Source organism: Bidens hawaiensis, unplaced genomic scaffold (assembly GCF_021521415.1).
Source record: "Bidens hawaiensis isolate Kalapana, Puna unplaced genomic scaffold, B.hawaiensis_p1.1 tig00008996_1, whole genome shotgun sequence".
NCBI classification, from domain to species: Eukaryota; Viridiplantae; Streptophyta; class Magnoliopsida; order Asterales; family Asteraceae; genus Bidens; species Bidens hawaiensis.
This window is the reverse complement of record NW_027504982.1, coordinates 1-26839: the sequence shown is the minus strand read 5'-3', so window position 1 is coordinate 26839 and position 26839 is coordinate 1. Positions and strand designations below refer to the sequence as shown.

General features: G+C 34.6%; 2 protein-coding genes across 2 annotated transcripts; both read left to right on the top strand.

The window, feature by feature from the left end:
* The first annotated feature begins 10708 nt into the window (after positions 1 to 10708).
* On the top strand, positions 10709 to 14353 carry LOC143609689 (serine/threonine protein phosphatase 2A 57 kDa regulatory subunit B' theta isoform-like). The gene is made up of 2 exons (XM_077084379.1): positions 10709 to 11919; positions 13812 to 14353. The coding sequence occupies exons 1-2, from the start codon at positions 10732 to 10734 to the stop codon at positions 14139 to 14141; spliced, it is 1518 nt and encodes a 505-aa protein (XP_076940494.1). The 5' UTR covers positions 10709 to 10731; the 3' UTR covers positions 14142 to 14353.
* A 2569-nt stretch (positions 14354 to 16922) lies between these two features.
* LOC143609685 (protein HHL1, chloroplastic-like) lies at positions 16923 to 20110 on the top strand. Its single transcript, XM_077084372.1, has 5 exons — positions 16923 to 17198; positions 18426 to 18563; positions 19635 to 19721; positions 19792 to 19839; positions 19964 to 20110. Exons 1-5 carry the CDS (start codon positions 16923 to 16925, stop codon positions 20108 to 20110), a joined length of 696 nt encoding a protein of 231 aa, XP_076940487.1.
* The last annotated feature ends 6729 nt before the right edge of the window (positions 20111 to 26839 follow it).

Genomic DNA, 26839 nt, shown 5'->3' with positions numbered 1-26839 from the left:
AGAAGAAAATGAGTAGCCCACAAGAGATATACAAGGCCCGTGAGAAAATAGGGATTTTTGGGCTTGAATATAAAAATAGACAGAGAAGCAAGTGAGGGATTTGTTGGTTTTATTTAGGGGTGTGTACGGTTCGGTTTGGCTTGATTTTAGGTTTTGAAAACCACGGTTTTAGTTTTCGGTTTTTACGGTTTTGTCATTTGAGCTTGAAAATTTTGTACCGGATTACATTTTTCTAGATGACCCTAAGATCTATGGATGCAATTTTTTAGCTGGCTTAGTTTTACTTAAAAAGAGTTAGTTGTGCAACTTGTTACCCATTTGTCTTCTATTTAGACGTAAATACTACCATTAGTGAATATAAGAATATAAGTATACTTTATGCTCTATAAAGTCTCTTTGGTGACATGAAAAATCATTTTTGGGATGATATGCAATGTGAAGTGACCTATGTGAAATTTTCCTTTTTACCTGGTTAATATTGTAATAAAATTATAAAATACACCTGTGATAGTTAATTGAATGCATGGACTTCAGCCTTTAGGAATTTTAGTTGCAACTTTAATTACACTGAAAAATACAAAAGTCATATTAGTTAATTGAATGCATGGGCTTCAGCCTTTAGGAATTTTAGTTGCAACTTTAATTACACTGAAAAATACAAAAGTCATATTAAAAAGGTTATACTTTTGCATAGAAATATCATAATAACATCTTCAACCAGTATACAGAATATATTCCCTTATGATAGAATATATTCTTTGCAAGTTGATGTAAATATTCTGTTGACTTTAAAGTTCAATTGGCATTAGCCACTTGCGCAGTTGCGCGCTAACAAAACGCTTTAAACGAGCTGGGGGCAACGAGTTGCGAGCTATTCGAGATCATATTAATAAAAAGCTCTAAATGATCCGCGTCAGACCCTCAAATAATTCTTACTTAGTTATTGAGCCTGAGATTGAGCCTTGCATGGGAGTCTCATTTAGGCTCGTCAAGCGTTAACGAACCTTGTGTATTTTTAAGTTTTGCCTCTTTATGGACTTCTATGTATTAATTTCAAACTGCACAACCGAGATCGAGATTGAGCTTGAGTCGAACTTTGGCTTCTTTAAGTACTAAACGAGCTCGAGCCCAGCTTAGGCTAATAATTAAAAACATCTAAAAATAATTAATTAACTAAAAATAGAACTTGAGCTCTCGTAAGCCAAATTAAGCCAAGCTTGAGCCTAGTCGAACATGAGCTCGTCGCCTTGTTTACACCCTACTAGTGTGGGTTGGTTTGTTGTACAAGATTATGATCTACATAGATGTTTGTTTGTACATTTGTTGTTGGTCATGATGGTGTTTTCCACTTGTATTTCCTGGTTTTTGCTTGAAGATTTGCCAAATAATTGTGTTGTGGGCCATCTTAATTGTATAAGTATTAAAACATTTTTGTTTTGATTAGAACTTTTTATAATTGATCATATCATACAATTGCATCTTCTATATCTAATCACACAGCATTCTAAAATGATTTGCATAATAGCACACTGATAAAACTTTATGTAATAACATTAAAAGATGAAATTATTATTACTGTTATAACAATTGAAAACTTTAGGGCCGCAAAGCTGCCATTGGGTCACTTTGTGGTACCGAAACCAACCAAATTCGTATCAACTTACCGCCTCAACGCCCGAGACTGAAAATGCTTGGGTTTTACCATCCATAAGTTTTACCGACTAGCTAGTTTATTTATTAAAACTCAAGAGGATTGAAACCGATAATAAAAATAAAGAAAAATATAAAAAGATAAAATAAGCTAATATACATGTTACAACTTTTAATGGATTAAGCTAGAGTTTAATTTAATACTTATTATTATTATTATTATTATTACGTCACGTTCAAAGGATCTTTGTATAACTAATCACTTCAGCCTCTTAAGTTTGACTTTGAATTTGGAATTAGTCCACACGGCCAAAATAACTTTATTAATAAGTTATTATTTGGTCCCTGGAGTATATAAAGTCCTCATAGCCAAGCCAAGCCAAGCCAAGACAAGAAAGAAACTTCCAATACTAATAATAGCCACCCATTTGTTTTTTACTTTATACTTTTTTTTTCTATTATTATTTTATGTTTTTAAAACTAATAAAAACATGTGAAAGTTAACGTACAAACTAAAAAACTGTACTAAACATGCGAATCACTGTCAGTTCGAATACTGAGTCACATGGGTTTTAGTCCCACCGTGTGTTACGCCAAACAGTTCTGCTCTTGTGGTGGCACAACGACGGTCAAGTTGCAATCGGCGGTATGGTTTCCCGGGAAACGCCCAAGCCAGACTCTGAAGCCAGCGTGAGCCCGATTAAGACAGCATAGTCTGGTCAAAGTGGGGTAACGGGGTTCTTCAAATTAGAGAGTGCAGTGAAAAGTCGTCGTTCTAAAAAAAACAGTGTAATTATATATACAAGTAGTGTAATTATGTAAAGTAGTTGTGTTGTACGTAGTGTAATTACACTATATATATATATATATATATATATATTATTACACTAATTGATTCACATGTTTAGCACGTTAATCTAATTTGTATTTGATACAGACCCTAAGAACATAACCACATGCAAATAAACTAAAAGAAGATTCAAAGAATCTTGCAGATTTTTTTTGTCACTACCTGCGCGGGTTCTAAATACTAGTTATTATATAAATGACAAGCACGTTTAGGCTCGCGAGTTGGCTCATTTAAACTTAGCTCGATCGAGCTTTTTCATGAGCCGATCTCGAGTAGCTCCGCTAGTTTACACCTATAATCTGAAAGAAAGATAAGCGTTGTAGGTTAACTTCTGCAGTCAGGTAAGCTTTTAACAACCTTAAACATAAAACATTGTGTTGTGAGTCGCTAAAAAGGGACATTAGAGAGAAGAGGGAGTGGGCCATGTGACATCAACCAAATATAGAATTATATAAATGATTAATAACTTAATAATATGAAACGTTAATATAGTAAATAATAATGAGAGGAATATACAAGGAGAGTAATAGTAAATGATTTGTGTTAAATAACATTCTTTATAAGACATGTTACTATGTTAATGGGATGGATTGTTGTGATGCTTGAAAGAACCTAAATTACTCGGGGAAACGTCTCTTTAAAATATATTATGACCCGCTTATAAAATCGAACTTCTAATTAACGGTAGCACTTTTCGGTTGAGTTTGAAGGAAAGCATTTTAGCTTAAACCGAGGCTAGTGACACAAAAAGTTGGCAAGTTCATCGATCCATGTTTCTAAAAGTAGATGAAGAAAATTGTTATCTTTAATGACAATGAAGAAACCGCAAAATCCACTGAAGCAAATCCTGATAGTTTATTCCTCATTTAACGGAAAACAAATAACAAAACGGGCAACAACAATTGTGAGTATCAGCATACACATCTGTGAGTCTATGACGCATAATCATAAACACACTAATGACAAACAAGTGCAACGATTATCATCATTTATATTCACTACTCTTGATACCATGGCATCGTAATTTCGTAAACAATAACTGCATACACAAGCAACCCTTTTTATTCCGAAACAACAATGAATTTGTCATCTAAATAGCCCTGTTACACAAATGTAACACATTAATGTTCTTTGGGGTAGATGAATATAAAAGTAGAATAAAGTATTACTTTATGTTTTCACTTTATATAACCAAAAGACTGGAAATCATAAAAAAAAGTACTTAAAAAGTACTTAATATCATTTTCTTTTTTCATTCTCCTTATTTAACTAAATGTACTTCTTCTCTTCATGTTTCAAGATCACCACAAAAACCAACACCACCACCCTCCTTTTGATCACCAGCTTCATCCACGGCGATGAGCCGATGATCGTATGTATAATGTCTTAGAATTTGACATTGAGGAAGTTGTTAAGTTCATCAACCGTGTTTATGAAGAAGATAGTAATCTTTTATGACAATAAAGAAACTCGTAACACCCCAACGACCAATATGGTGTCTTGAAGCAAAACTAGATAATTCACTCCCCATTTAATGGAAAACAAATGTCAAAACCGCAACTACAACTATTATCAACATATACATTTGCTACATTTTTTTATAATGTGGAATCGTAAACAGTAATAACATGCACGAGTAACTCTCGTTTGTTGTCTCAACAACAGTAAAGCTGAGAGTTTGGGTTCATACAGATAATCGTGTTACACAAATTTAACACGTTATTAATCACTGAAATACCATTCAAGTTTCTCGCGAGTGAATGTTGGTAAGGTTGTTCATGAGTCGTCACTCAAACTTGAAAAAATACCAATCAACTATTCAACTTAAACCAAGTCGAAGCCACTCACGCCTTGTGCAAGCAAACCTAACATTGAAGAAGAATGTGGGATCTTGTGCTCAAACAAAAACGACAAACTCGACAAGGAATAAGTTGAACATAAAACGAAGCAAATTTTTGGGCAAATCTTCTTAAGATAACCGAGAAAAAAATATATGAAGAAGCGGAATATGTAAGTTCATAGTCATCATAATGTCACTTTTCACTGCCTCTCTAAACCACCTTACAACATTATACGCCATTTTATATAGAAACTAAAGGTGTGTTTGGTTCTCAAAATTTTTTATTTGCCAAAAGAACTTGGAATTTTAAACAAGTGAAATATATAAAGGGAATTTAAAGTTGTAATGAGCATTGCACAAGATGTCTGTCACATCACAACCTCTATTCTTGCATTTTAAGCACATATTATAGTACTTTTAACATTCAATTTTCGTCATACATAATGCATTTATCATGCCTATATCTCTTTATTTTGTGCAACTTTTGTTTTGGTGCAATGCAGCATACTTTGGATTTTTTTAATTAATTTTTGTAGGTGCGGAGCGACTGAGAATCACAACAATAGACTTTGGAAAGAATTGAAAGGATTCAGAATACTAATGATTATGTAGAAAACGGGCGAAAGCGTTGTAACCAACCCAAGTACGAGACGAGTAGATGCCAACGTTATAAATTTTCAAATAATATTTAGATATTATTAACAGTTTTTTTTTAAATTGATAATAAATAATATTATTCATTTATTAATGCTAGCCAGTTGCAATAAAAATAACAACTGTTGATGGTTTAAGTAGAGATGTTCAAAACGGTTTGGGACTAGGAACCGGAACCGGTTCCTATATTCAAAACCACCTTTTAAACCGGTTCCAGGCTCGAACCGGTTAGGGAACCGAACCGGTTCTCCCACCCTCGGACCCCTAACCTATCTAACCGGTTCTTACCGGTTCCTAACCCGGTTCCTGTACCGTAACCGGTCAAAAAACGGCTATTTTTGACCCCAACGGTCAAAAAACGGCCAAAAAAACAGTTAGGAACCGGTTCCGGTTCCAGAACCGGTTCCGGTTCGGTTCCGGTTCCTACCCGCCCCCACTCAGAAATGCAAGAACCGGTCACGGATCATCGGGTTGAATCAGATAGGGTCCGGTTCCTACAAAAAACGGGTAAGAACCGGTTCGGGTCCGGTTCGGGTCCACCGGTTCGGTTCCAGGAACCGGTTTTGTTGATCATCTCTAGGTTTAAGCATTAAAATCTGAGCTTTGTATTTGTAAGAATCAAACCACATGTATTGGGCTATGTTGCATTTAAGTGGGTTTTTATCTAAATCTTGGGCTAAAGTAAATGTATATAGAGAAGAAGAAAATGAGTAGCCCACAAGAGATATACAAGGCCCGTGAGAAAATAGGGATTTTTGGGCTTGAATAAAAGAATAGAAAGAGAAGCAAGTGAGGGATTTGTTGGTTTTATTTAGGGGTGTGTACGGTTCGGTTTGGCTTGATTTTAGGTTTTGAAAACCACGGTTTTAGTTTTCGGTTTTTACGGTTTTGTCATTTGAGCTTGAAAATTTTGTACCGGATTACATTTTTCTAGATGACCCTAAGATCTATGGATGCAATTTTTTAGCTGGCTTAGTTTTACTTAAAAAGAGTTAGTTGTGCAACTTGTTACCCATTTGTCTTCTATTTAGACGTAAATACTACCATTAGTGAATATAAGAATATAAGTATACTTTATGCTCTATAAAGTCTCTTTGGTGACATGAAAAATCATTTTTGGGATGATATGCAATGTGAAGTGACCTATGTGAAATTTTCCTTTTTACCTGGTTAATATTGTAATAAAATTATAAAATACACCTGTGATAGTTAATTGAATGCATGGACTTCAGCCTTTAGGAATTTTAGTTGCAACTTTAATTACACTGAAAAATACAAAAGTCATATTAGTTAATTGAATGCATGGGCTTCAGCCTTTAGGAATTTTAGTTGCAACTTTAATTACACTGAAAAATACAAAAGTCATATTAAAAAGGTTATACTTTTGCATAGAAATATCATAATAACATCTTCAACCAGTATACAGAATATATTCCCTTATGATAGAATATATTCTTTGCAAGTTGATGTAAATATTCTCTTGACTTTAAAGTTCAATTGGCATTAGCCACTTGCGCAGTTGCGCGCTAACAAAACGCTTTAAACGAGCTGGGGGCAACGAGTTGCGAGCTATTCGAGATCATATTAATAAAAAGCTCTAAATGATCCGCGTCAGACCCTCAAATAATTCTTACTTAGTTATTGAGCCTGAGATTGAGCCTTGCATGGGAGTCTCATTTAGGCTCGTCAAGCGTTAACGAACCTTGTGTATTTTTAAGTTTTGCCTCTTTATGGACTTCTATGTATTAATTTCAAACTGCACAACCGAGATCGAGATTGAGCTTGAGTCGAACTTTGGCTTCTTTAAGTACTAAACGAGCTCGAGCCCAGCTTAGGCTAATAATTAAAAACATCTAAAAATAATTAATTAACTAAAAATAGAACTTGAGCTCTCGTAAGCCAAATTAAGCCAAGCTTGAGCCTAGTCGAACATGAGCTCGTCGCCTTGTTTACACCCTACTAGTGTGGGTTGGTTTGTTGTACAAGATTATGATCTACATAGATGTTTGTTTGTACATTTGTTGTTGGTCATGATGGTGTTTTCCACTTGTATTTCCTGGTTTTTGCTTGAAGATTTGCCAAATAATTGTGTTGTGGGCCATCTTAATTGTATAAGTATTAAAACATTTTTGTTTTGATTAGAACTTTTTATAATTGATCATATCATACAATTGCATCTTCTATATCTAATCACACAGCATTCTAAAATGATTTGCATAATAGCACACTGATAAAACTTTATGTAATAACATTAAAAGATGAAATTATTATTACTGTTATAACAATTGAAAACTTTAGGGCCGCAAAGCTGCCATTGGGTCACTTTGTGGTACCGAAACCAACCAAATTCGTATCAACTTACCGCCTCAACGCCCGAGACTGAAAATGCTTGGGTTTTACCATCCATAAGTTTTACCGACTAGCTAGTTTATTTATTAAAACTCAAGAGGATTGAAACCGATAATAAAAATAAAGAAAAATATAAAAAGATAAAATAAGCTAATATACATGTTACAACTTTTAATGGATTAAGCTAGAGTTTAATTTAATACTTATTATTATTATTATTATTATTATTATTATTATTACGTCACGTTCAAAGGATCTTTGTATAACTAATAACTTCAGCCTCTTAAGTTTGACTTTGAATTTGGAATTAGTCCACACGGCCAAAATAACTTTATTAATAAGTTATTATTTGGTCCCTGGAGTATATAAAGTCCTCATAGCCAAGCCAAGCCAAGCCAAGCCAAGAAAGAAACTTCCAATACTAATAATAGCCACCCATTTGTTTTTTACTTTATACTTTTTTTTTCTATTATTATTTTATGTTTTTAAAACTAATAAAAACATGTGAAAGTTAACGTACAAACTAAAAAACTGTACTAAACATGCGAATCACTGTCAGTTCGAATACTGAGTCACATGGGTTTTAGTCCCACCGTGTGTTACGCCAAACAGTTCTGCTCTTGTGGTGGCACAGCGACGGTCAAGTTGCAATCGGCGGTATGGTTTCCCGGGAAACGCCCAAGCCAGACTCTGAAGCCAGCGTGAGCCCGATTAAGACAGCATAGTCTGGTCAAAGTGGGGCAACGGGGTTCTTCAAATTAGAGAGTGCAGTGAAAAGTCGTCGTTCTAAAAAAAACAGTGTAATTATATATACAAGTAGTGTAATTATGTAAAGTAGTTGTGTTGTACGTAGTGTAATTACACTATATATATATATATATATATATATTATTACACTAATTGATTCACATGTTTAGCACGTTAATCTAATTTGTATTTGATACAGACCCTAAGAACATAACCACATGCAAATAAACTAAAAGAAGATTCAAAGAATCTTGTGTTTGTACAATTTGTATCAAACGATTTATATTTATGGTTGTATTTAGTTATAGCGACATTAGCATCTTAAGAAAAAACTTTAGACAAGAATGTTAAAGAGAAGATGAAACAAAGTGAACAATGACATTCAAACATTAATCACCCTATTCAACCAACGTGGTAACGTTAAACGACTTTAGTTCCGAATAAACTCTCAAAACCGACTATTATGATACGGCTTTATCGACTCGGCTATGGTGGAATCCTTAGTATGTAATTTGAAGAAAACACAAAAAACTATCATTTACTTTAATACAAAATAGTTGGTGTTACGAGTTCCGTCTCCTTAGACTGGGTGTAGTCCACCTCACGAGTTTAACGCCTATGAAACCACTTCACCATAGGCACCAACTCACCAAGGGCTTGTGCCCCTTTGGGCATCAAGCGTGTAACGGGCGCGAGGGCCCTGTACATGGGTTCACAACATTTTTATAGAAAAATAAATAATAATTGTGTTTTTAGTTAAATCATTACGAGTTTTTTTAGTGAAAAGTTAGCAAGAAACCTAAGCCCACGTGATAATGATGTGGCAGTCTCGTTTTCACGTTTTAGCTAAACAACAATGCCAAAAGTGATTAATTTTGTTTTTCGAATTGAAATTGTAATCCATCTTTAATAAATTATATACAAAAATCAATAGCAACTTTTACAACCTACTATTTATTAAATTTAACATCAAGGAATATTATACATTACTATAAAAACTATAAACTATAATAACACACATCAATACATCATTAACCTTTGACAAGGCACTTAAAAAAACCATTATCACCAGATTCCAAAAATTACCAAAAAGAGAGTCAAGAAACAACCACCAAGGAAGAGGCCAAGCAGACATAGAAAAACACATACATTAGTACATTGCATAAAATAAGGGTGGCCTGATCTTTCTTGTTAGGTAGGTTTCAAGATATTTTCATCCAGCAACCACCCCCCCCCCCCCCCCCCCCTCAAAAAAAAAAAACCCAACCACCCACACACACAAAAAAAAAGATTTTTTTAAATAAAATAGTTATGTTTATTTTTATTAATCTCAACTATTATCTTTTTGGTTGTTGTAGATCCCAACTAATGAATTGACTGCTGACGGTCTCATTTTTTAACGTATTTGTTTCTAGCAGTATGTGACTAACAGAATCATAACGCCGTTCCTTGCAGATTGTCGGAAAACACTTTTGACCAGAAAAGTCACATTTTTTGCTGGAAAACTCAACCTGAACACTGCTACCACCACCAACCAACCACCACCACTAGAGCACCACCGATCAATTCTGATGATGGTTCTAGGGTTCCATTGATCTCAATAATAAGGTCTTTTACTAGAAAAAAGTTCCTAAAGGTCTTATCCAATATTACAAAGATGTTTGGAAAGAACATGTTGAGTTTTCCAATTACAATAGAGAGACAGGTAAAATGATCCAATTACAATAGAGAGACAGGTAAACGGACAACAAGCTAGCCGCCACCCCATTTTAAAATGGCAAAACCCATCATACCTAAAACAAAATTTTCTTTATTCGGCGTCTTTGAGAGACCCAAAATAAAATAAAATAAAATAAATATCAAACTCTCTATATTTTCTTCAACCTATGTTCTTCACAACCTAGTTTCCAATTTTTCCAACACAAACTTGATTCCTTTTTATCTTTTCAGTTATTCCTAAAATAAAGTGTGAACAAAAGTAAAGCAGGATTCTTGTGGTGTGGTGAGTTTACTTTTTATCCATCTGTCCACCTCACACAAGATTAAAAAAAAAAAAAAAAAAAACTTTTTAACAGGTTATTTTGGTAGATTTTTGCCCTTTATCTCTGCTTTCAAGTCCCAAGATTGTTAATTTCCAAGTGGGTTTTTGGTGTCAAAATCAAAAGCCTAAAGCTTTCAAAAAATCAAGAACTAATAATAATAATAATAATAATAAGCTGATGTGAGAGATTTTGAAAAAAGGTACTTTGATGGTTTTGGGGGGTGTTTGTTTGGGTTTGATTCAGATTAGTGGGTGTTTGATGTACAGTTCAGATTTGTTTTTGTGTGTTTGGTGTGTGTTGTAATATGATTTGACAAGGGTTTTGCTTTATTTATAATATTATTAATAATCTTGGAATATTTTTATGATTTTGGGTTAGAATTTGAATTGGGATTTTAGGGTTTTGACTGTTTCTTGTGTCAAGTTTCAATCTTTACTGGGATTTTAGTGTTTTGAGTGTTTCTTGTAAAAGTTTCAATCTTTAAGACTGGAATTTTAGGGTTTTGAGTGTTTCTTGATTTTTTTTTTTTTGAGTCATAAAATTCTATAAAAGGATCCAATTTCTTGATTAGTTTCTTGTAAAGTTTCAATCTTTAAGACATGATCAAGCAAATTCTCAGTAAGGTTTCAAGGAAACAGTCAAAATCTTCCAAGAATCAAGAATCTTTAGGTACCCAAAACCCTAATTTTATTTCATCAAGTTCAAAAGGAAGTGATTTAGCAAGTGGGAATTCAAGAAAGCTTGTGAATTCGGATATTTCGGCGCCGTTGAACACCAGATTCAATCCGAATGAAACATATTTTCGCAATGGCGGACCTGTAAGTGTTTCTTATGAATCTTTACCGAGTTTTCGAGACGTGCCCAGTGCTGAAAAACAGAATTTGTTCATCAAGAAAGTGGTTATGTGCTCTGTGATCTTTGATTTTAACGACCCTACGAAACACCTCAAAGAAAAAGAGATAAAGCGGCAAACTTTATTAGAATTAGTCGATTTTGTGGCGTCTAGCAATGTTAAGTTCACGGAATCTGTTATGCAAGAGTTTGTGAAAATGGTGTCTGCAAATTTGTTTCGAGAGCTCACGCCGCAACCGCGTGACTGCAAAGTCTTGGAATCTTACGACGTTGAAGACGAAGAACCGTCAATGGATCCATCGTGGCCGCATTTGCAAATAGTTTACGAGCTTCTACTTCGGTTTATCGCATCGCCCGAAGCCGACGCAAAAGTCGCAAAAAAGTTCATTGATCATTACTTTGTTCTCAAGTTATTAGACTTGTTTGATTCCGAAGACCCTCGTGAACGCGAGTATCTAAAGACGATTCTTCATAGAGTTTACGGTAAATTTATGGTTCATCGTCCGTTTATCAGAAAATCTATGAACAATATCTTTTACCGATTCGTTTTAGAGACCGAGAAACATAACGGGATTGCCGAGCTTTTGGAGATTTTAGGAAGTATCGTTAACGGGTTCGCTTTGCCTTTGAAGGAAGAACACAAGTTGTTTCTTGCCAGGGCGTTGATCCCGTTGCATAAACCGAAATGTTTGGCGATGTATCATCAGCAGTTATCGTATTGTATTACGCAGTTTGTTGAAAAAGATTGCAAATTGGCTGATATGGTGATTAGGGGGTTGTTAAAGTATTGGCCGGTGACGAACAGTTCAAAAGAAATTATGTTTTTAGGTGAGTTAGAAGAGGTTCTTGAAACAACGCAACAACCGGAGTTTCATCGGTGTATGGTGCCTTTGTTTAAGCAAATCGCCCGTTGCTTGAACAGTTTACATTTTCAGGTGATTTTATTAATCTTTTGTGCATATTATTGTTCTTTTATAGGGAGTGTTTGGATTCAGGTTTTCAAAGTCATTTTTGCTACATGAGGTTTTAGATAGTTAGTTGTTTAGAGGAAGGGATATTTTGGTAATTTTACACTTAGCTCAATAATTGGTTTTTGTTTTCTTGTTAAAACTGATATACCGTTTAGACAATAACCGGGCTCCCTGTCTTTCCTACATTTGTTGATTCTGGTGTTGAAATTAGTAGCCCTGTAAACGAACCGAATGAACACGAACAAGGGCATGTTCGTGTTCGTTCATTTAGCTTTAAACGAACACGAACACTTAATCGAACACATATTTTGTGTTAGTGTTCGTTTATTTAAAAAATGAAACATGTTCGTGTTCGTTTATGTTCTTTGTTTAAAATCTAAACGAACACGAACATAAAATGAACATAACTAAACAAAGATAAACAAACATAAATGAACATATATGAACAAATATAAATGAACATAGACAAACATGAACGAACATATATGAACACAAATGAACAAATCTAAAACCATTAAGTAGATAACTCTTCCGGATAATGTTTAATTACTTGCTATTAATATGTAAGCGAACATAAATAAACGAACATTCACAAACATAAATGAATGAATGAAACATGTGTTCATGTTTGTTCGTTTAATTAAACGGACACCAATTTTTTGTTCATGTCCATTCATTTATTAGGTAAACGAAAATAAACGAACTTCCCATCGAACATGAACAGCTCACCGAACGTTCGGTTCATTTACAGGCCTATAGATTAGTGATTGGTGGTGAGATCCTCATTTACCATGATAAAAAGTTGAAGCTTTATTAGCGTTGTTGTGTTGAAGGGTACATTTGGTATTGTTTTAACTTCTGCAAATCCTTTTGTTTAAGTGACTTTTAAGATTTCTTGAATGATGGTAATAAACCGTTGACAACTTGAGGATAGTTCTTGAAAAATGATAGAAGCTTACTTGTTGACGTTGTCCGATTGAAGGGTAAATTTGGTATTTCTTATAATCACAATAATTCACATATAGATTCCTTGTTCTTAAGCAAATGCCTGCTCCAATTTCTCAATTCAAGATTTCTTAAATCAGGATTTCGTGTTGTTTCTGGTGTTAAAGATTATAGATTTATAATGATAAGAATATGCTCATTTTCCAAAATTAACCATTGAGGGTAATTCTTGAAAAAAAAATCAAAACTTTGTTATATTGAAGGGTAGATTTGATATTTCCTCGTGACACATAAGTATTCTTGGTCAAATGCAGCGTTTTAAAAACCGTTGCCTACCGGCCGATTGAACCGGTAATACCAGGTTTCGCATATCAAGCCAGTAAATTGAGTTCGGTATTTTTGGGCAGTTTGCTAGAACATCAAACCGGCAGTTTTTTTTTTTTTTTTTTTTTCTAAAATACCAGTTTAAACCGGAATTAAGCCCAAGAGATTTTTGATATTTTGCGGCCCGCATTTTTTAAAAATTGCTTTTAACTTAACGAGTAACAATGACACGTTAAACTTTTGGATTATTTTTTGAAAATTGAGTGTTTTTGTATTATTTTTTTATTATAGATTAACTTTTGGATTATATTTTATTATGGAAGCATATACTTTTGGGTTGTTTTGAATTAAAGTTGCGTTAATTTGAAGCTGCAAGGTAAACTATTCACCCCGATTGAATCCAGTTCAACTGGTTGTACCATTTTTTAGTCCAATCTGGTACGAGTTAAAAACCGGTTTTTAAAGCATTGGCCAAATGCGTGTTCGAATGACTCATTTCAAGATTTCTTGATTTTGCCCCTACCCAAAATATAAAACCGATTTTCAAGTTAAATAAGTGAATACTTTTTTTTTTTAAAATTTTCCAGGTGGCAGAAAGAGCTCTTTTCTTTTGGAACAACGATCACATCGGGAGTTTGATCAGGCAAAACCGCAAAGTAATATTACCATTAATCTTTCCTGCACTCGAAAGAAACGGGAGGCACCATTGGAATCCAGCAGTGCATAGTTTGACTTTAAACGTTCGGAAAATCTTCTTTGACCTTGACCCCGATTTGTTCAACGAGTGTTTGCTCAACTTTCAAGAAGAGGAAGCGAAGGAAGAAAAAGTCAACGCGAGACGTGAATCCACCTGGAAACGATTAGAAGAAATCACTGCGGATAAAGCTTCAAGTAATGAAGCGGTTCTTGTGAATTAGGAGTCGGGTTCGTGCAGAAATTGGTTAAAGATTTAAGCTTTTGTAATTTTATTTAGAAAAGCTAAACATAGATTTTGTAAATTTCTGTTGGTCTTTGTGTTTAGGGTGACAATGTGTTAAATTTAGTATGATGATAAACTAGCTAAACAAATGTATTCTGAGCAAGTTTTTGGCTTTTTTGCTATGTTCAATCAGTCTTTTGATTTGATCATCTTTTTTTTTCTTTTTTTTTTTGGGTGGGGGGGGGGGGGGGTGGTTGTAATGTAAACGAGTCGTGCCGATTTTTAAACTTGATTATGTTTGGCTCGTTTAACTTCAAATAATTCAAGTTTAAGCTTAACCCATTTTCAGTCTTGTATGTAAACTTGGCTTGTGAATTATTTTATGAGCTCGAGCTTGACTTGTTTACGATTAATTTTAAAGGTTATTTTATGATACATGTTATGTATAATAAGATATATACTATTTATCAATATTATATACGTTATTATTTTTCGTATTGTATCATATACATGTTATTACGTTTACATATGTAGCTGGTTCGTTTAGATTCTTGAGTCTAATCAAGTTTATGTTCGTGCTTAAATAAATTTCAATTTAGACGTGGATTTTAAGTTGGGCCTGAATTACGTTTTTTAACGGGTAAAACTTAAGTTTATTTGCTTTTATTATATTTTTTTTAAAGAGTGACAGTCTAACAAACTCCTAACTAGCCTCATATATTACATATGATGGTTTAGGGGAAAAAAACATTAACAATGCTTGTAGGAAGTTTAATTGATGATGGCTCCTTGATATATAAATAATAAATATAAGGTTAATATACATGTTGGTTTAATATATATTTAAGATGTATTTAATATGAAGTCAAACAAATATTTGTTACCATTATAATTATAAAATATATGTTACACAGGATAACAATTTTTCTATAAAATAAGTGCAAATCTTGACTTTTTAATGGAATAGGGATTATCGAGCCATTCAAATTGACATTTTGATATTCATGTTCCCGTGGATTATTAAAGGGATTTTACATATTTTCCTTTTTTAAACTATGTAAATTATATCTTTTTTCAAATTACAAGTTTTTAATGCAAAATGTATAATGCTCTTTAAGTATGGTTTGAGAAAATATGTAATTTCAAAGCTTAGGAAAGAGAAATATGTAAATGTCATATTATTAAAATGCATGGTGGTGTTCTAATTTGAGTTTTCTAATTACTATAAGAATGCCTAATATCATGATGTAATAATAATAATAATAATAATAATAATAATAATAATAATATAGGTTCATCCTTTATTTTCTTTATTTTATACCTTTTAATATTGTCATCTATACTATACATGTTTTTATAGGGTGTTGCTCGTACCAATATGATGTGGTGTATTATTTTGGGTTCACTAGTTGAACAAGTGAATTCGAACACGAGTCATGTATTGAATCGTGTAAAAAATATTAACTATAATATAGACATACTTCATATCATGACTTGAATTGATTATTTAAAATTCATTTTCAAGTATGAGCAATACATGGCTTGGTCTGGAATCTGAATTGAACAATTTTGTTTCTTGTACGTAGACTGGTAGTACATGAGAGAAAAAAATTCGATATAGCTACATGAAGTTAGTATACGGGTCATAAAAAATGCAAATCAAATTTTAATTATTCGAATGATAGATAATAATTTATACTAACAAAGTAACCAATTAAACTCCAAACTTTCATATTGTTATCAAAGTGTCATCTCTAACATATAAGTAGTACAGGCGTATACCAACAAAAAAAAGTCCAGATAAGCATATTCGACACTCCTAGACACCAATTGAACTCAACATGTCTTCCTTTCGGTATTAGTTGACACAACCCGAAAATGACACGCGTCCCAGTTAATCTATCTTGTTGCCAAAATATGAATAGTCAGGCTACACACTTACCTTGACTAACAGAAACAATGCTCGACATGTCTGCCAAGGCACCTACCTAGCCTAAACAAGCTAAAAATCGATTAAACTACTCACAACCGTCTCTAAATACAACAGCTAAGCTACGACAGTGCCTGGCAAAGATGGTGTGGCTAAAACATTATCTGACCCCTATGGAGATGCCTAATAGTAGATGCATAGGCTCTACGAGTGCCCGGTTAGTTAGGCTGTAACGATGCCTGACTACTACATAACTTAAATATAATAGTAAACTATACATAATTTCAATCCTAAATTATCCGAAATTATAATTATTAGTTATTACATAAGATAATTTCAAACTTTGGTGCTGCAAAGTTCCTATTGGTCGATTTAGTTATTTTTTTTTGGCAAAATACGTGCATTATGTTTTTATTTTTATTAAATGTTGTTAACACTGTAATGAACGTCACTTATACTGACTGGATATGCATTGTCACACCGTCGTAAAACTTCGGTTCTTGAACCGAACCGGTTTACTATAATAGGTTCCAATTCCGGTTCTATATTTCAGTCATTTTCGGTTCCGGTTCCGATTCAGTTCTCGCAGTTGTGAATCGTTGCACAGCCCTAGTTTTACCAACAACGCCCGTTTATTGATGCAATGAACGTAATAGACACTGACCAAATTTACCGTCACAAAATTATTATTATTATTATTAAAATAATATTATTTCGGGGTTAACACCACAAAGTGAGCTCTTGATCTTGCCACGTGTACAATATTCATTCATCAAAAAACATAAGTGGATAAGAATCCATCAACATAGTATTCAGTTCAGATAGCTTTAACTCAAAACACAAACAACAATGGATGTTTGTATGTCTTTGAACTCACACACACTCCTTCCAACACCCATCTCCTCCGCAAATCTAAAACCAACCGATGACTCCAATTCAATCAGACACTCTTTTTTCTCGTCGCAAATTCGTCGCAAACAGCCAACCAAGAGACTATTAGTGGCGGTTGAAGCAAAAGGCAAACGCGGCATGCAAAACCGCCAGTTTCAACGGCCCATGCCGGCTTTGCCCAAGATTGAAGATGATGGGAATCCTAGATTCGTTATTTTTATCCGTATGGCTAATGTTAGTATTTATTTATTTATTTATTTATTATACTCTCTTGTTAACTTGCTTTAATTGTTTCCAATTGATTCGTTATTTACCGGTGAGTCGTTTTTTCAAACACGAGCTCGACCCGTTTATTGTTTATTAATTAACTATGTAACCGAAGGCGGACTTAGGGACGTAGTCAGCTTTTGGGGAACGGTTTACAAATTTCTTTTTAGTGTTATATATTCATATATAACAGTCTCTATATCCCTGTGGGACAGAGGTAAGGCTGTCTACATCTTACTCTCCCTACCATAGCATTGCTATTGGTGGGATATACTGAGTACGATGATGATGATGATGATGTTATATATTCATATAATTTGACATCGAACCCATAGAAAGCCCGAAACCCATTAAAATTTTCCGAACCCATAGAAAATAATTCATGGCTACGCTATGTTTAGTGGAGGGGTTACAAGGGGTGGCAGCGCAGCTTGCTTGTTGCCCGCTTACCTGCCTCTCTATTGTAATTGGATCCTTTTATTATAATATAAATATACCATATATTTCAATTCAAAAATAATAACAATAGAAAAATTGGGGGGCGATTTTTGACCGGGGGGTTCATTTTAGGGTGTAGTGGTTTGTAGTCCAATATTGCCCCCATCACATCATATAAAAAGTACACACGCATAATATTAAAAAAGATAATAAAAAGGTTGGGCGACATGTATTTGTCGCCTCCCCCCAAAAATCTCGGGGGGGGGGGGCTACATTGGGCGATTTTTGCCCAAAATCGCCCCACTACACATTGCCTTATGGCTACTGTTAACGTGTCTTCGTTAACCGATTTTGACCGAAGTTTTATATCTCCATTGCATTCTTTATACCTCACTTTCCAGCTTCGAACATTTAAATTTATGCTCCAACGGTCAATAATATAGCCTGGAATACTATAACCAAAGTAGATACGGCATATTTCAGCCCCGAAACTTCATAATTCTGCTTGGAACACTATAACGGAACCAGATTCAACTAGAACAAAGTTTTTTTTTTTTAAATACATTGGACAGTTAACCAAAATTAACCAAAGTGACCATAACCAACTGAACCGATCATTCGGTTATGGTTAAGTAATCTCCATAACCCAAGCTCGGTTATGGTTGGTTATGCTTAAGCCTCCATTACCAAACCGAACCAACTTTTCACACCGCATTTTTACATTATAATGTTAAAAAATTTGAGTTTGTTATGCAGGTTTATCTGTGGTACCCTGTAAGTATTGTAGCAGGTGGCACAACAGCAAAGATACTGATTTCAGCTAAAGATAACTTTCTTGGAAAATATATATACAAAGACACTTTAGCCAGAAATCTTGCAGGAGTGATTTATAAAGTAAGTTTTATATCTCCCTAAGTATTTTTGCAACACAATTATATCAAACAAGGTTAATGACTTGCTATGCTATATATCATAATTAAGATTGTGTAACTTTGTTGAAGGGTTAGGGACAGGATCACGAGAGAACTCATTCTTCGTGAGAGAATTAGAAAACTCCGTACCACGTATATGTAGTATGATATACTGCATATATATTGTATATATACTTCATATACTACATATATGTAGTACTAGACGGGTACCCGCACGATGCAGCGGGCATTTGAGCACAGACTCTGGTAAACACGTAACAGTTATGGGTGTTCACGGTTCGGTTTAAAACATTGAAGCGTATTAGACTAAACTGAAACCAGACTGTCAATAATGGTTCGATTTCAATTTTCAACGGTTTAGTTTTGGTTTTGATGACAAGAAAATGCTACTAACGGTTGGGCTCACCTGTTTAACATAAAACCGTTCAAACCAACCGTGAATACCCATACGCAACATATTAATTTTTTTTAATTTATAAAACTATAGCAATACCATACTCAAATTAAAGAGAATAAAATATTTTCTTTTACGGTGCAATTTTTTTGCAAAAATGTTAGTGTATGAAAAAATTATGTCCGTTTAAACATCGTGTTTTTTTTTGGGGGGGGGGGGGTTAAATTGAATTAAAAAATAATTTATGGTTAAAAATGAGGGGGTAAACATGTAAATATTTTTACTTTAATAAAAGATGGCTAAAGTTGAGGGTGAAAAATTGTAAATACTTTGTTTAAAAGACTAGTTTACCCTCTTTTCTACATGTACCTTATATACTAGATTTTGTGAAACTCTTAAATTTGCTCGTCTCATATATTATATATAGTATAGATGTGCATATGTGTAGTATGAATACACTGAAGTTCTCTAGTTCTCTTACGAAGAAGATTTCTCTCATGATTTTTCCCTATAAGTTTTATTATATCAAATTGTAACTAACTTACATGTGTTTGTCAGGTATGATGAACTGCATTTTTTATAAGCAATGATAACATCAATAATTTTAACACATTTTTTTCTTGTGTGTAATTCAAATAGGATGAGAAGGAAGTTCAAAAGACAGCAATTCGACAGCATCGTGTGCTGCGATCAGCTACAGAATTTCGATACGGCTACAAAATCGTTGTATGTTATCGTTAAGCGTATATAAAGATACCAACATAATGTCATGTTAATTCTCATGTGCATTATGCAGGAAGGTACCAACATAAGAGCTGCACTTGCAAGCAATGATGTAATTGAGGTATTTATTATTATTATTATTATTATTATTATGAGTCATGAATTTTTTTTAACAAACATTTGTATTTAGCTAAGTTTCCGTTTGTTTAATCGATCTGAGATGTCGAATTCTGATCTTTTTTAAGCTCCCACAAAAAGACGAGCTGAAAACAGTTCTTGATAAAGTCGTGGATTTCTTCGGTGACGCCAAAGAGTCATTCGGGAAGTTGACTGATATAAAGTCAACGTCCGACACCGAGTCTGAAGAAAATGCCAGTGAAAAACCCAAGTGAGTTTCTGGTTAAACATTTATATCTTCTTTAAACACTTAATGTTTTCATAACCGGATCGAACAGGCGACCGGTTCACCAGTTCAACCAGTTGGACCGGGCCGAACAACTTTGGTAAAAAAAATGACGGGTAGGGTTGGAAAAAAGATTTTTCAAATTTTTGTTTTTCATAGTAAGCTTGGTCAACCGGTCCGGTTTTCCGGACGGACCGGTTGAACCAATTGGGACCGGCCGGTTCTTTGGGAGCCGAGCGAACTACACAGAACCAAGTAAACTGGTTCTACCGGTCCGGTTTTCCGGTAGGACCGGTTTAACCAGCTGGGACCAGCCGGTTCTCTTGGGGCCAAGCGAACTACACAGAACCGGCCCGGTGAGTGGACTAACGGGTGAGTGGACTCTTGGGCCCAAGCGAACTTTCACTTTTCGTCCTTAAACTTTTTTAACGAAATTACAAGAAACATCCGATATGTTTGCGTTTTGTAACGGATTTTGTACTATAGACTAACGGGCTTTAAATTCGTTCGTTAAGTCTTTGCACATGACTGGACTTAGCGGAAAATTTTAACGCTTGCCAGTCGAAAATGCAAACGAACCAAGCCGCTTGTGAGCTACTCGGGTTCGGATCGATAAAAATCTCGAGATGAGCCTAGCTTTTTTGAGCCAGAGCCTCAAATAAAGCTCGCTTAGTTATCGTGCCTGAGCTCGAGCATTGTATGGGAAGCTTGTTTAGGCTGGTTGGGCCTTAACAAGCGTTGTGTAGTTTTAAGTTTTACCTCTTTTGGACTTCTATATATTAAGTTTACACTGCATGATCGAGCTTGAGCTGAGATTTGGCTCGTTTGAGCGAACTTAGGCTTGCTTAAGGTTTTTCTCAAAATAATAATAATAATAATAATAATAATAATAATAATAATAATAATAATTATTATTATTATTATTATTATTATTATTATTATTATTATTATAAACGATAAATTGATTAATAAATAATAACTAAGCCGAACCCGAGCTAGAAAAGACAGCTCACGCCTGAGCTCGAGCTAGCAAGTCAAAACCAGCCAAGCTCGAGCTCGGGCTCGGTTTGAGGTACTACACAAGCTCAAACCGATCTTAGGCTTGTTTAAGGTTTTTTCTCAAAATATATAAAAATAATTATAAACGTATATATTTTGATTAATAATTAATAAATGATCCGAGCCCGAGCTAGAAAAGACAACTCGTGCTCGAGCCCAAGCTCTCGTAAGTCAAAACCAGACAAGCTCAAGCCTGGACGAGCTCGGGCTCGGCTCGTTACACCTCTAGTTGAAAAGGACGAAATCTGTTACAAAACGCAAACATAAAGGAAGTTACTTGTAATTTCTTTAGTTCAAGGACGAAAAGTAAAACTTTCAGTACACATAAAGAACGAAAAGTGTAATTTACTCTTCACAACTCACAAGCAAACGCTTAAACTCGTTTTTTTAACCGTCACTTGATACTTGACAGGGTCAAAAGCTAAATGTGAAGGAGGAAGAAATTTTCTGAACATTTTTGCTTTAAATATGTGTTCATTAGACCAATGCTTGCAATTTATGTTCAATAGTACATAATCTTTGTTATGTCCGCGTTAAACGTCATATCATTATTTCTTTCGTACAAGCGAATGTATACGAGACTAGTAATCTGTTATTTATTTCTTTATTCTGGTAAAAGCGGTAAACTTTTAGGCCCCAAAACTTTTTATTCAGATTCTTATGTTTATATTTGAAAAGGATCCGGAGCTTACCGGGGAGTATTTTATTCAGTGGTGAAACTTGAATTTTTAAACAGGAGGGGCGAAAATGTTAGAAATTAATATTAAGTTCTTACACATAAAAATCTAAATATTTTTCGTCAAATAATGATCATAAATCCTAAATATAACCAGTTATTTTAGTTGATTTGATTGGAGCTATCAAAAATCGTATATTACCATTTCCATGTTCAAAAATATTATTGGAGATATATGGGCTATATATATCGGAAATATAGGGCTATGTTTATGTAACATCCGTATTTCTAAAAGTAATGTATAGCAGAAGTTCTTACTATTAATTGTGTGTCGTTAGTTTAATTGTGTGCGTGTTTATATTTGGAAAATGATTGGGGTTGGTATGGGAAATGGGTGATGGGGCCCATAGCCCTCTATATAAGGCCATTCCCCCATCCTTTCACCATTTTTTCCCCACCACACACACTTTCTCTCTAAACCCGAATCCAAATTCGAGCTGAAAAGAAGGAAGAATCTCGTGTATAAACATCATACAACAACAAGAACCACCACCAAGATCCTCGAGTGGTCCAGATCTGAACCCGAACCCAAGAACAAAAGGGTGAGTTCGGCAAAAAGGTTATGTTTGTGGTTAAGTTCGACATGCAAACTGATAGAACGATAGATCGGGTTGTAGAGCGTAAGAAAAACATAAACTTGGTAAGTTATAACCTCACGGGGATGTTATAGGACAAAAGACGATGTTCGGACCAAGAAAAACACGGGTATACAAAGTTGGTACGACTCAAAACCCATAAAAAGAGTAGAATCGGGTCCTAAGGAAGAGTCTCGAAGGAAAATGGCCTCAAAATGGTAAAAATAAAGTAAAAAGGGTTTTTTCGCATGAAAAAGGGCTTCGCATCGCATGCCATGCGAAATCCAAGAATTTCGCATCGCACGCCATGCGAAGCGAAATAAGCATGCGAAGCGAAATGGCTATGCAAAGCGAAATCCCATGCGAAGCGAAACTTCCCATGCGAAGCGAGACATCCCATGCGAAGCGAACCTTCCCATGCGAAGCGAAATTCTCATGCGAAATTCCATGCGAAATTTCATGCGATTCATTTTCTGATGCGTTTTTGATAAAGGACCTATTAATGAAAATAAAATTTTTCCCCCAGTCAGGGGCTCTACCCCTTGGACCCTGCTATGGGCTGCCGCCCCTAGACCCTGCTACCAGGGGAGCTGCCCCCGGACCCCCATTAGTTGAGGGTTTCATTAATGTAGATGTATGAAGTAGTAGTAATAGATAATTGACACGCGTAATGTATTGTGCAGTTAGCCGTGCACAACTAAGGAAGGGCATTACCATTAACGGAGAGAAACCGACTCCAGGTGAGTTCTAGCCCCCTTTATCTGTTATGTTTTCGGGGCTGTGTGCATACTCCTATGTGATAGATAATACACTTACTTGATTGCCAAGTGTATGATACGTGTGTGGTTGTGTATTGAATGTATTATTACATAATGATGGTATGAATGTGTATCTATGTATTTATAACTAGAAGATATGTAAAGTATGCGCGTATGATAAATGTATGGATATTCGAGACAGAAGGGACCAGACCCTTATAATATCTGAGATGTTAGGGACCAGACCCTTATAATATCTAAGATGATAGGGACCAGACCCTTATAACATCTGAGATGTTAGGGACCAGACCCTCATAATATCTGAGATGATAGGGACCAGACCCTCATAATATCTGAGATGTTAGGGATTAGACCCTTACAATATCTGAGATGTTAGGGACCAGACCCTTATAATATCTGTGATGTTTAGGATAGAATAGCTTATGGTATACCATAGGGTTTATGAAAGGAAGTATGTAAGTACGTATGCATGTATATAAAGTATGCACGAAAGAGGTAATAACAGGTAAGGTATGAATACGTATCTTCGGACACGTACGAGTAAGGATTTGAATGTAATATATGTTAATTGATTAACTAGAACTCACTCAGCGTAGCTGACTTTTAGTATGCGCGCAGGAAAATAGATTGAGGCAGCTGGCTTGAAGAGGGATACATGGCATGAGCGAAAGAGACTGGCATATATGAAGAAGTGTCATGACTATTTTATGTTAATGTTTATTAAAAGACAACTTGTATGTTAATACATGATTTGATGTTTTGTAATGAAATGTATGAAGTTTTAATTATTCCGCAAAAGTTTTAATTAACTCTGATTTTAGAACTGTGTTTATGAGTAAATCCAACGCCAAAGTAGGGTTACCGGGAACCGGGCCTTACAGTTTAGAAGTTAAAAACACGAGGGGCCGGAACCCCTCCTCACCCCTTTAAAGTTCCGCCCATGATTTTATTTAGTGTTATGTGGATCATGTCCATGGATTATCACCCTAAATGAACATGATCTTCAAGGCGCATTAGTGGCGAATCTAGGTGGGGCGACGGGTTGCCCATGTCTCATGTTTCTTTTCGCTTTAATCTCGAATCAATTCCCACTATAGGTTTTATAAATGGATTAATAGACAATGAAAACAGAAAATGATATGTCACACCCCGACCATGACGGAAACGTCGGGGCGCAACCGATTGTCCATCGCACACGACACTATTAAGTGACAATATTTAATCAACTCATTTAAATTCATAAAAACACAAAGAGTCACATAACTTGTTCATACAATAACCGAATTCAAATCATAGTAATAATATATTGTTCGTTTTGCTAATATCCTAATAGTCTCGATAACGTTTTTTTTTCCTTCAAGTCCTCGAGTCAACCTAAAGTCAAACCTGTAACATTGCATAAATAGATTTTGTCAACACAAAGGTTGGTGAGCAATTTCATAGTTTTTGAACAATAGATATATAATATGAAATTCCACAACTTGTATACAAAACAATAAATAATAGCAACAATTTTAGATAAAATGAAATCGTTAATAAGAATACATTAACGACACCTTTCTATAAGGGGATGCCAAATATACTCGGATTTTGTATGAAATTGTTAATAAGAATACATTAATGACACATTTCTATAAGGGGATGCCAGATATACTCGGATTTATGAATCAACCATCCAAAAGCGGTAAACACATTAGCACTTAAGCATATAAGCATATAATCACCAAATCGAGCATTTATTTAAGTGAAGCATACAATAAAGTTTGTGGTTTAAGACTCAAGTATAAATCATTTGGATTTGAATAAGTTTGCAATGTCACCCCCAAAATATAAAAGAGTGAAAACGGAGGATGAAAGTACTCACATTCAAGTAATAAACTTGAAAGATTTGATGATTTGGAGATTAACCGGAACGATGAGTTTAACGAACAAAGCCTAAAGGAGAAGAAGTCTTGTATTAGAAAAGTTGTCTTGGAAGTCTTTAAATGAAAATAAATGATAAGAAATATAAACAATTTAAAGTTTAAGGTTTAAAATGTAAATATTTAAGAAATTATAATAATAGTCCTTTAAAAATGTAAGTTTGCTAGAAACCGGGTTAAAGTATCTAGCCCTTAATTTTACTCAACCTATGTTAAGTAATAAGGTGGGTAAAAATGCAAGAAAACAAGTCCCTTTATAATATAGATACTAAAACGGGTTTTAACGAGTGTTCGGGGTGGTCGGTTCGGGTCTTGGTGACTTGACCAAACCCAAAGTCAACTTTCCCAAAATAATAAATGTATGAGATAACTCAATAAATCTTAAAGAGACTTAACCAAGTATGTAGTTCTATTGTTTTAGAACTAACAACGTCCGTTAATCGAGTGTTCGGTTTAGTCGGGTCCAAACTTTGTTATAGGATCAAGTTGGATTCAACATTCCGAGTACTTTGTGAAAATAATTAAAATCAGTTTATAAAGTATTTTTAAAGAAATATATAAGCTTTAATGGTTAAAAACACACTTGTGTGTCTTAAGCGAGTAAACTTGGTTTAGTTCGGTTTGGTTTGGTTTTTATCTTGGAATAAGGCCAAGAATGGTTACCACATGTCCAAACATCATAGAACTTGTAAAATAATTTATAAATAATAATACCAAAGTTTTACATACAAAAAGTCAACAACAAAGTCTTTAAACGAAAGTTCGGTTTCCGGTTCGGATCTTGTTTCGGGATAAGACCGAGGTTAGATTCTACAAACCCATAACCATGGAACTAATTAAAATGATTTTAGAAACTCAAATCTTACATAAAACATGTTTATACAACTATTTAAACAAACTAGTAAACAAGAGTTCGGCTTCCGATTTGGAGCTATTTACGGAATAACCGAGGCTGGTCTCTACAAACCCATAACCATGGAACTCAAAATGTAAAATAAAACTAAGATGAGTAGAAGTTAAACAAGTATAACTAGTTTGATAGTTAGATGCGGAAATATATATAATCAAGGAATACTACGAGTCCTCCATGTAGCTTTGTCTTATGGGCCGGACACTTAACTGACCGAGACCGGAGAAATGCCCACCGAAGGTACAAAGGGTGCTATTATATATGTTGTATAACAATCTTCAAGTATAAATAAGTGTTAACAAGTTGATTATAATGTAAGACTATGGTTAGTTTGACTTTGGAAAGTCAAACTGCCAAAAAAAATAGAAAGAACACCTTTGAATGCTTGAGAATTGGAAGAGAAAGAGATGAATGAGCAAGGATTAATGAAGGGGATAGGGGTGTATATATAGAGTGAGTTGAAATGGTCAAGCATGGGGTGTGATATCAAGGTTTGCATGCAAGAGGGGTCAAGACAAGTCACAAAACAACAAAAAAATAAAAAATAAAAAATGGGCTGCTGGTCTGCTACTGATCTGCTGCTGGTCAGCACGTCGGTTCGCGTCCGGAAGTTCGTTTTTGATGTATCTTGAGCGTTTTAAGTCCGTTTTCGAATCCGTAAAAGGGGTTTTTCAAATTAGACAAGCGGGAATGTTTTAGTAACATAAAATCCAATATTTTATATATTTGAAATGTTC